This window comes from Rhinoderma darwinii, chromosome 1 (assembly GCF_050947455.1).
Source record: "Rhinoderma darwinii isolate aRhiDar2 chromosome 1, aRhiDar2.hap1, whole genome shotgun sequence".
NCBI lineage: Eukaryota > Metazoa > Chordata > Amphibia > Anura > Rhinodermatidae > Rhinoderma > Rhinoderma darwinii.
The window spans coordinates 200,896,485-200,908,591 of NC_134687.1; the positions used below are offsets into that span (position 1 = coordinate 200,896,485).

Below are 12,107 nucleotides of genomic sequence, written 5' to 3' on the forward strand. Positions count from 1 at the left end.
TCAGGATCAAGGATACCCCACGAGGTGAGATTTTGCATGGAGCCCCAGATCGATGTCGATTGACAGTCATTTTGTATGTCTTCCATTTTCTTACTATTGCACCAACAGTTGTCTCCTTCTCACCCAGTGTCTTACTTATGGTTTTGTAGCCCATTCCAGCCTTGTGCAGGTCTATGATCTTGTCCCTGACATCCTTAGAAAACTCTTTGGTCTTGCCCATGTTGTAGAGGTTAGAGTCAGACTGATTAATTGAGTCTGTGGACAGGAGTCTTTTATACAGGTGACCATTTAAGACAGCTGTCTTTAATGCAGGCACCAAGTTGATTTGGAGCGTGTAACTGGTCTGGAGGAGGCTGAACTCTTAATGGTTGGTAGGGGATCAAATACTTATTTCTCTGTGCACAATGCAAATAAATATATATAATTTTGACTATGTGATTTTCTGTTTTTTTTAAAATATATTCTATCTCTCACTGGTAAAATTAACCTAGCCTAAAAATTCTAGACTGTTCATGTCTTTGACAGTGGGCAAACTTACAAAATCAGCAAGGGATCAAATACTTATTTCCTTCACTGTATGTAAATGTAAAGTACTCCTAAATTTGTGATACAGTAGAACATTATATATTTCTAACAACCATACATGGATTGTTATTAAGACCAAACAGGGTTTGTCAGCACTGACACTGGTAGACTCCTTCATCCAGAATCTCTCTCTCATCCAGAATATTCCTCTCTAGCCAACTGTAATATGTCACCATGGTTAGATTGCTGAGGTCATCATTACCTGGACAAAAAATATAAAGTGCTTGAATGACGTGTTGAGATGTGCCTCTTCCTGCAACTGGATCACTGAGTCAAAGTGCTGGTGGTAGATGTGGGCATAGACTCGGAAAAGTCGCTTTAATATAATTTTAGCTACAGACATAAAGTTCTTCGGAAAGGGAACACCTAGAACATAAGAGAATAAAGCAATGTTACTATAGCCAAATATAGCAAAGCTATATTACAGCAAACCAGAAACCTTTTAGCAAGCAAGGTTCACATCACCACACTGTGATAGATGCCTAGGTCTTTTTCCCTAGGATTTTTAGCAGCATAACTCCTCATGTAACCATCTGTATTATGGATCCATGTTGTACGGATCTGTTATATGGTACTCATAAAAATCTATGTGCCTCCAATTTTTTTATATTAGGGGAGTCTATGGCTTCGTTATATGGAACCATATGGGATTGTATGCCGTTGTACAGGCTTCGTGCATGCACACGTGAATAGAGGCTTCTCTGATCTCTGCTGTTTGCCAGTGTGCATTACAGCCATTATCCTACTGCAGATCGCAGAGGCCCATTTGCTGTGCCTGCATGATTAGCAGGACGAGTATGCTTGTCCTGATGTGGCAACCGCCTGCCGCTCAGGACAAGCATACTCATCCTGTGTTGTCAACAGGTTAAGCAGGATCCCACTTGCACTTTAAGGTTGTGTTCTCATTTACAAATACTGGTGTAAGTCAGTATATAAGTCAGTATATAATAATAGTATAATACATGCTGACAACATATATCTATTTGGGAATATGGCACAACTATCTCAGAAAGTACCCCACATAATTCACTTACATTTTTAGACACAGAAAGAAGTGGATATACTCTCTAAGGTATGTTCACATCTGTGTTGTGCTTCCATTCATAACAAATGCCACAACGCAGTGCTGGATCAGTCATACAACGAATCCCAATGGTGCCCGACGGACATATAATGGGGTTTCTCAGGGACCTTTGTGTTTTCCATCGGCTGCATACTGTGCGATTCATGCTGGCAAATGTGGCGGAACTGTCTTAGGAGCCTCCCAACAGCATTATTAACAGATCCTATCGCATGAAGGGTGACTTGAAAGGCACACCACTTTTTCTGACATTTTCAGAACGGTTACTATTGATATTGTTTATATCTTGTCCATTTCTTTACGTTTACATTACTACTACGTGTCATGATTCATATTTTGCCAAATACAGTAAATTCCTTTATTCCAGCATTACTGAGACCTAACCCATTGCCTGATAATGATATATTTCTTGATTATTGGAAAGTTATAGAAAAGTATATAGAGCTAACTTAGAAGGGTGGAGATTCTGCAGAAAGAAATCTCAAAGAAAACAAAAAAATCGCCAACTATCTTTTTGCTTTTTAATCAAGGGAATTTCCTGGTTCTCTCTGTTCAGTGCTTTTGATCTACGGAAATTCTACTTTACATCTCAAGTTTGTGCTGGAAACAAGTGCTGGATTATAAGATTATCTGGATAATCAGATGCATTTTATTTTGGATTTAAGTACAAATAGAATATATAACCAAAATATTAGAAAACTATTATCAGTATGAAATAAAAATCAGATACTATTCCATTTTTTTGTCATGATATTCATACCTATTTTTGAGGGAAAAAGTGTTTCATCATCTAGCTGGTCTTGTACCCAAGTCATTAGATAATCAATATATTTGGGGGCTGAGCACTTAATCGGCTTCTTTATATTTGTTCCATCTGCCCAGTGGTATTCATACCTAGAAAAAAAATGATGTATTTTTATAATTTTTGTATTTTTTTTTTAAAGTTACTTTTGAAGACTGGATTATTGTTTTTATGGAATTTGATTAACAATCACCGCAAACATTTACAGACCTACCAGAAGAAAATTCTGAAAGGCCATTTATTGTACATAAAATTTTTTTTTTTACCTTACATCTATACTCACTTAAAGTTACAGGACCAAAGCCTGATAGATTCTAATGACAATATTTCTGCATTTAATTGCTGTCAAGTGTTTTCTAGAAGATTTGCGCCTGACAGAATTCAGAAGTCAGAAGGGGTTATGTTGCATCAGGATTTCGAAGTAGTGCCACCTCTGACTTTGTGACTAAAACATGAAATAATCATAAAAAAATCTTTGTAATTTTTTTTAATGTAAACAAAAGGGTATTTTATAAATCTCTCTAATAGGTCTCCTCCTTTCAGGAAAATGTCCAATCTAAAACAGGGGTGTCGTTCTGACTTACTTATTCAGAGGAGCAGCGCAGGGGTGGAAAAAGTTAAATATTCAATAGAGATTGTAGTGTCCATGTCCGCGGACCGTCGGGATTACTCACCCCCCGACGGCCGCAGCCATGGATCTGTGAGCACTGGCCCGCATCTCCTCCCCAGGAGACGCCAGCGCTCACTTCCGCTCCAGTCCGCTGTATCTTTTATTAGCCCATGATCACCCTGGACTATAAGAAGGTCCCTGCGCCTTCGCTCATTGCCGGAGCTGTTGTGTTTTCCTATGTTAGTCTTGCAAATGGTCCCTTCGTATTATCCTGTTCCCGTGCCCTGCTACCTGTACCCTGTATCCCGTGCTATTTGTTCCTGTGCCTTAAACCTGTTGTAGTCGTGTTGTGCCACCGGTTCCGCCTGCTGTTTTACACCACGTCTGGTTCTGCTGTCAAGGTCCCATCTTTGCCTAGCCATTGCTACTGTCTGAACCACTACAGGTACCCTTGTGCTTGGACTATTTATATATTGACTTGGTACCTTGTTGGCCAGCTGCTATCCCGCTACAACGGTACGACCCAGTGGGTCCACATACTCAGAGCGTGACAGTACGCTCAGGCCATGAACCCCGCTGGTCAACCCAAGACCATGACGACGTCACAAGCCATGCAGGCAGAACTGCGAGACATTCGTTCAAGACAAGACCAACTTCTCCTGGCAGTGAACTCCATTACACAGCAACTGGATACGCAAGCTGCAGCCATCAAGGCACCTGTTCCTCCTATTACTCCTCCGGGCAGTACCAGTACTAACACTCAATTCTCGCTGCCACTACCTTCCCACTTTAACGGAGACGCGAGTACCTGCCGGGGTTTTCTAAACCAGTGCCAGATCCACTTCAGCTTACATGCCAAAGCATTTCCGTCTGATGGCGCAAAGATCACTTTCATCATCTCGCTCCTTACTGGCAAAGCCTTAGCATGGGCGAATCCTATCTGGGAACGTCAGGGACCAGAGACCAGTGACTTCCAGTGTTTCCTACGGACTTTCCGCTCAGTATTTGAGGAACCTGGACGAGTCTTCTCAACAGCTGCATCTCTGCTGACGCTTCACCAGGGAGACACCTCTGTGGGCAGAGTATGCCATTTAGTATCGCATCCTGGCGGCAGAGCTGTCCTGGAACAAATAGGCCTTGGTGGCTACATTCTGGCAGGGACTGCCAAGATTAAAGATGAGCTTGCCACTCGAGATTTGCCACCGAACCTGGATGACCTCATTCTTCTCGCCACCAGGATTGACATGAGGATCCGGGAGCGATCCCAAGAGGTTTGTCGGGAGAGACTACTTCCCAGGCTGGCTCCTACTTTCCAGCAATCCCTGTTGCCCTCACTAGTTGTTCCACCAGAGGAGCCTATGCAGGTGAACCGGCTCAAATTATCCGTCCAGGAGAAACAACGCAGACGCACTTCGGGACTTTGTCTGTATTGCGGCCTCGTAGGCCATGTTGCGTGTTTGTCGCCTCAGAAGCCCAAAAACTCCAAATGCCTAGGATTGGTTACAGCACTATCCGTCCCTGTGACCATAGTGTCTGGCAAAAAGACGCACCGGGTCTCTACCTATCTGGACTCTGGATCCGCAGCTAATTTCATCCAAAAAGAACAGGTGGATCTTCTCCAGTTGCCCACAATCCCTGTGGAGACGTCTTTGGCTGTTGCTTCAGTGAATAGACTGCCTCTGCTGATCCAATTGTATCTGACACCAAACCGCTGAAGCTCCAAGTTGGAGCCCTTCATTCGGAGCTAATTTCATTTCTTGTCCTGCCCAAAGCCGTCAACCCTGTGCTGCTGGGCCTGCCTTGGCTTCGACTACATGCCCCAGTCCTGGACTAGAATTCCAGAGAGGTTCTTCAATGGGGCTCCAAGTGTCTCAATCGCTGTCTGTTGCAGATACATCCAGCCCAGCCTCCTCTGCCTCAGTCGTTGGCAGGATTACCTCCTCATTACTCTCAGTTTGCGGTTGTCTTCAGCAGGAAGGAGGCTGAGACGCTGTCCCCACACCGGGCTTATGATTGCCCTATTGAACTGGTTCCTAATGCGTGGACGGGTATACCCTCTTGCCTTGCCAGAGACTCAGTCTATGTTGGCCTATATCAAGGAGAATCTGGAAAGGAGTTTCATACAAAAGTCCTCCGACCTGACTGGGGCTGGGTTCTTCTTTGTCAAGAAGAAAGACGGATCTTGCATCGACTACCGGGGGCCTCAATCAAATCACGGTCAAGAACAAATATCCGTTGCCACTAATTTCCTAAATATTTGACTGCATACGAGGAACCAAGATTTTCTCTAAACTAGACCTGTGTGGGTTTTACAACTTGATCCGGATCCACCGGGGTGACGAATGGAAGATGGCATTCGACACCCGAGACGGGCACTATGAATAGCTGGTAATGCCCTTTGGTCTGTGTAACGCTCCCGCGGTCTTCCAAGAGTTCTTCAATGACATCTTCCGAGATCTCCTCTATGTCTGTGTTGTGGTCTATCTTGATGAAATTATTCTTTTTTTTCCAGATCAGATGACTAATCGCAGTAGAACTTGACGGACATGTCTCCGATGAAAGGAGAATCGCCTGTATGCCAAGCTGGAGAAGTGCATGTTTGAGAAGAAATCTATACCCTTCATGGGCTAAATCCTCTCAGATCAAAGCCTCAAGATGGATCCTGAGAAGGTAAAGTCCGTCCTGGAATGGCCACGTCCTCAAGGCTTGAGGTTCATACAGCGTTTTTTGGGATTCGCCGACTTCTACCGGCAGTTTATCCCAAACTTCTCTTCACTGACAGCTCCCATCACTACACTCACGCCTCTTCTGTTGGTGCAGGTGCACTTCTGTTTCAGAGGTTCCAAAGGGAAGGCAGTGGTATGTGGCTATTATTCTAGACCTTTTTCTCCCGCAGAGCGCAATTACTCTATTGGGGATCAGGAGTTACTGGCCATCAAATTGCCCTCACATCTACTAGAGGGCACAGCTCACCCCACCCTGATATATACCGACCATAAGAACCTCACCTATCTCCAGTCGGCCCAACGGCTGAACCTACGTCAAGCCAGGTGGTCGTCGTTCTTTGTCCGGTTCCAGTTTGTGCTCCACTACCGTCCTGCTGACAAAAATGTGAGGGCCGATGCCTTGTCCAGGTCGGACACCGTGGAGTCTCCGCAAAGTATCATTGATCCGTATTGTATTATTTCTGTTAATCCTCTGTAAGTTAGAGACATCCCTCCAGGGAGGACTTTTGTGCGCCTGGCAGACAGGAGGAGAATCCTTCGCTGGGGGCACCGCTCCAAACTGGCTGGGCATGCTGGTGCTCGTAAAACCAGAGATCTGAGTGCCCGTCATTTCTGGTGGCCCACGCTGCCCAAAGATATTGTGGACTTTGTCTCGTCCTCCACTCTGTGCGCTGCCAACAAGCTTGCTGGTCTGCTCCATCCTCCGCCTGTGCCCAGTGCTTCCTGGCAGCATATAGCAATGGACTTTGTCACAGACCTTCCTTCCTCTGCTGGATGCAATACGGTCCGGGTGTTGGACCGGTTCTCGAAAATGGCTCATTTTGTTCCGCTGACCAGCCTACCTTCTGCTTCTCGGCTGGCTAACCGCTTCACCCAACACATCTTCCGCTTGCATGGCTTGCCTCTTCATATCGTGTCAGTTTACCTCAAAATTCTGGAGAACCCTCTGTAAACTCCTAGATGTGAAGTTGGACTTTTCCTCAGCCTACCATCCCAAGTCCAATAGTCAAGTCGAGAGGATCTACGACACTTCATCTCCATGCAGCATGATCACTGCGTACAGCTTCTCCCTTTGGCCGAGTTCTCATACAACAACCGCATAAGTGAATCCACTGCTTTCTATACCGTTCTTCATTGTCTACGGCCAACATCCACGAATTCCTCTTCCTGCTTAAGCTACTTCCTAGGTGCCCGCAACCGACTCTGTATTCAGGGACTTTTTACAGATCTGGCAGCAAACCCGGTCCTCTATTCTGCTGGTGGTTGACCGCATGAAGCGAAAGGCGGATACTAGAAGGAGAGCCGCCTCAGTATCTTCCGGGTACCAAAGTCTGGCTGTCCTTAAGGAATATCCGTATAAAGGTACCTTTGTACAAGTTTGCTCCGAGGTTCCTCGGACCCTCAGAGATCCTACAGCAAATCAACCCGGTCTCCTACAAGCTTTGGCTGCCTCCCATCTTCAGGATCCCCAAATCCTTTCATGTGTCCCTCCTGAAGCCTGTGGTCCTGAACCGCTACACAAAAATGCCTAGCTCTGCAGTTGTTTCCAGTGTTTCTTGTGATGTATTTGAGGAGATCCTGGACTTAAAAAAGTTGGAGGAAGAACTTTTTATTTGGTGGATTGGAAGGGGTTTGGTCTAGAGGAGAGGTCCTGGAGCCAGAGGAGAACGTCAATGCCCCTGCTCTCATTAAGAAGTTCCTCTCTCGCTCTGGCCCCAAGAAGATGGGGTGTAAATGGGGGGATACTGTAGCGTCCATGGCCGCGGCCCGTCGGGATTACTCACCCCCGATGGCTGCAGCCATGGATCTGTGAGTGCTGGCCCGCAACTCCTCCCCAGGAGATGCCAGTGCTTACATCCGCGCTGTGTCCCGTACGGTGCGCACATGGGAATTATCATTAATTAGCCTATGATCACCCTGGACTATAAGAAGGACCCTGCCCCTTTGCTCATGCCTGAGTGTTGTTGTGTTTTCCTATGTTAGTCTTGCAAATGGTCCCTTAGTGTTATCCTGTTCCTGTGCCCCACTACATGTACCCTGTATCCCGTGCTATTTGTTCCTGTGTCTTATACCTGTTGGAGTCGTGTTGTGACACCGGTTCCGCCTGCTGTGTTACACCATGTCTGGTGTCTACTGTCAAGGTCCCATCTGTGCCTAGCCGTTGCTACTGTCTGAACCACTACAGGTACCCTTGTGCTTGAACTATTTATATAAAGACTTGGTACTCTGTTGGCCAGCTGCTATCGCGGTACGGCCCAGTGGGTCCACATACACACAGATCGTGACAGAGATACTGTGGCTAGTCACTGCTCTGGGGGATACTTGCCTGTCACGGTTATGGAGATCACTGTGGTTGTCACAACTATGGATAGAGCTTTGGCTAGTACTGTTCTATTTGTTCTGGCAAAAATGTATAAACTAGTGTATGGCCTGAGGGGGTTGTGCATGACAAAGGGAATCTCTCTTTGTTGCCCTTTGCAAAATTTTACCTGAAGTTTGCCTTTAGGTTTTATTGCGGCCCTTGGAAATAGTACATTCTAGAAAGGTTGAGCACCACTGCTCTAAAACATAACTAGGTCTTGTTGTGTTAGGCAATGAACTCCTTATTGCTATGCTTTGGAGGAAACAGATTGGATTACATGTTTTTAATTCAGACAAACAGTTTGCAGTGCACTTCCTCACAGATAGTCAGTCAGTTAGATTTATTAGATTACTTCCCATGTCATTTGAGACCAGTGGAGACTGCATGATTCCTCTGTGATAAATATAGCATGTACTTTCCTTTCAAACATACAGTAAATATACGAACGGTTAATAACAGCAGCTGTAAAATGACTAGTGGCATAAATAACTAGAATTCATGAGGACCTATAGCAAAGTCGGGAACGGGTTCCCCACCTTGTTGACAGTAAACTGAACTGTAGTAATGGAAACAACATTTTCAACTAATTTTCTTTTAGCAGCAACGGAAGGATAGTAGTGTCATGTAAACAAAGTAGAGTTAAACAACAGAAGGTTACCTTGTTTTTCCTTTACAAATAGGAAAGACATTGAAGGGCAAGGTTTAAAAGAGTTGTCCCAGAATTGACAATTCTCACCTATTTACAGAATAGGTGATAATTGTCTGATCGTTGGGGGCCGATCATGAGAACAGGGGTCTCAAACCCCCAGTTCCATTTCACTGCTTGACCGCAGTGGGGAGGACAGTTAGGCTGGGTTCACACGACCTATTTTCAGACGTAAACGAGGCGTATTATGCCTCGTTTTACGCCTGAAAATATGGCTACAATACGTCGGCAAACATCTGCCCATTCATTTGAATGGGTTTGCCGACGTACTGTGCAGACGACCTGTCATTTACGCGTCGTCGTTTCACAGCTGTCAAACGACGACGCGTAAAATGACTGCCTCGGCAAAGAAGTGCAGGACACTTCTTTGCAACGTAATTTGACACGTTCTTCATTGAAGTCAATGAAGAGCAGCTCAAGATTACGGGCGTCAAAGACGCCTCGCATAATACGAGGAGGAGCTTTTACGTCTGAAACGACGCAGCTGTTTTCTCCTGAAAACAGTCTGTCTTTTCAGACGTAAAAGACAGTTCTCGTGTGCACATACCCTTATGGTTTGGGCAATGCCACAGGCACAATCATCTGCAGCTTTGATATACAGCCAACATCCCACTGCAACGGCCTTGATCAGAGGTAATATAGTGACCACAGAATCTAGGTGGTTCAATAGAGGGAGGGGGCTCCCTCTGTCACCTCATCTGTAAATTAATACAGAAAGTATGTTGGAAAAATTGTATTCTACAAAAAATAACATTCATTTGTTTAAACTGAACAAACCCCATAAAGTAATTTCCTAATATTTGTTAAAGGGTAACTAAACTTTTAGAAAACTAATAACATATCATAGTGACATGTCAAAAGTTTTAAACGGTGGAGGTCCAATCACTGCCGATCGCTAAAACAAAGCGGCAGAAGCGCTCGGGTGAACGCTGAGCAACTTCTTTTCTGATCTGCTTTTCTCGGAAAGCCTAGAAGTTGGTGTACGGGCTCATAGACTTCCTATTGAGCCCGTACACCAACTGCTCGGCTTTACAAAAAAAGCTGATAAGAAATCAAGCGGCTCAGCGCTCACCCGAGTGCTTCTGCGGCTTAGTTTTAGCGATCGGTGGGGGTCTCTGTGCTCGGACCCCCACGGATCAACATTTTGGACATGTCACTATGACATGTCAGAAGATTTCTGAGAGTTTAATTACCTTAATACATTCAGTATACAAGAGAATTATTCAGTAAAATGTTCTTGAACATTAATATCTCCATAACATCAGCCATAACATCTTTTTTTATTTTAATGTCACTGCTTCCAAAAATGCATATTATAAAGTTTATTTACTGTGTTCAGAGCCTACCAAATGGCCAATGTTCCTGTTACTACACTTGTCACGCAAATCGAGGAAGTAGCAGGTGTCGCTAAGATCTGCAAATTATCAAATTTTCAAGCACTTAGCTTCAATCTGTAGCATGTGGGAGGGGCAAAAAAGCCAGATTGAAAGTAAAGGTCACGTGGTGTGGGGTTATGGTGCGATGCCTCTTGTTCTTTGATGTGCCAGTCATTGCCACTTGTTGCAAACTGAGAGGAACAGAATTCTTGAACTGAGAGACCTTGGTTTATCACTCTGACAGATTGCTACGCGCCTAGGCCGAGATGTTAGCACTGTTAAAAACTCTGCACGGACGAGTCTGATTGGATCACTATGCGCTATTTTTCCATTCTGTACTTCAAGTAAAATTGGACGTCACATGCCAAGCCTACAGTGGCAACCAGTTTCGACACAAACCATCAGATGGAGTTTGCACAACATTGGGCTACGAGCCAGACGTCCAGCTACAGGTGTTTCATTGACCACACGCCACCGCTGTCAAATTTATTCAGTGTGAACAGCAAGACAGCAATGGAAGTCTATCCTCTTCAGCAATGAGTCCCACTTTTGTCTCAGGTGCAATGATAGCCAGAGATTGGTCTGGAGACTACGTGGGCAACGCCATGAAGAGGCCTTACACTAACAGCTCGGCATTACATTGGTTTGGTGGTACAGCCATTTCTCCACAGTGTACCAGAAGCCGTTTTTTAACAGGACAACGCCAGGCCGCATGTTGCTCCTGCTATAGTGAGCAGCCTGCGTGGCCGAAACATGCTACCATGGCCTGCGTTGTCTCCGGACTTGTCTCCCATCGAGCACATCTGGGACATCACTGGTCGGAAATTGTAAAGGGAGCTGCCAGCAGCCAATCTTGATGATTTGCTTGCCCAAGTGCATTCAGCGTGGCATAAAATTCTTCAGACAACTATTAAAAACCTCACTGATAGCATTCCGAGGCGTGTAAGTGCGTGTATTTCTGAGCGTGGCGCTCATACATGATACTGAATAAATCAAGATGTTTCGAATATTTTATTTCCATTTATCATTTGCATATCATTAACATGTCTATCGATCCTGTATCTTCCACAATTCCAAAAGCTTTCCTTCTTAGTGTTGCAATTACAATGTTGAGGAGTGTATTTCACACTGCTGCAAGAGTTCTAGCATTTCCCACATTGTGATATCACATTGTGTTATCTGTTTTACATAGGCCTGCAGAGAAACCTACTGATTACCGTAATCTTTACTTGAAGAGGCTCTGTCACCACATTATAAGTGGCCTATATTGTACATGATGTGATCGGCGCTGTAATGTAGATTACAGCAGTGTTTTTTATTTAGAAAAATGATCATTTTTGACGGAGTTATGACCTATATTAGCTTTATGCTAATGAGTTTCTCAATGGACAACTGGGCGTGTTTTACTATATGGACAAGTGGGCGTTGTACAGAGGAGTCTATGACGCTGACCAATCAGTGACCAATCAGCGTCATACACTTCTCTCCATTCATTTATACAGCACATAGCGATATAGCTATTTTTGCTATGTGCAGCCACATAAACACACTATAACGTTACTGCAGTGTCATGACAATGAATATACATTACCTCCAGCCAGGACGTGTCTATTCAGAATCCTGACCACTTCTGTAGCGTCTGTGTGAGACTACAGCACAGCACAGCGAGATCTCGCTGTAAATGACAGCTTACAGATTAATCTCGCTTAATCTCGCTATGTACTGTGTAAATTAATGGGGAGAAGTGTATGACGCTGATTGGTCAGTGTCATACACTCCTCTGTACAACGCCCACTTGGCCATATAGTAAAGCACGCCCAGTTGTCCTTTGAGAAACTCATTAGCATAAAGCTAATATA

At 44.7% G+C, this 12,107-nt stretch overlaps 1 protein-coding gene across 2 annotated transcripts in view; it reads right to left on the reverse strand.

Moving 5' to 3' along the window:
* The window catches only part of MOB1B (MOB kinase activator 1B), a 98,975-nt gene that overhangs the window by 24,265 nt on the left and 62,603 nt on the right, over positions 1–12,107 (reverse strand). For both annotated transcript variants that reach the window (XM_075860725.1, XM_075860724.1), the window contains exons 4-5: positions 2,427–2,560; positions 788–951 (exon numbers count right to left, since the gene is read on the reverse strand). In XM_075860725.1, coding sequence (XP_075716840.1) covers positions 788–951; positions 2,427–2,560 — 298 coding nt within the window. The remainder of the gene's footprint in view (positions 1–787; positions 952–2,426; positions 2,561–12,107) is intronic.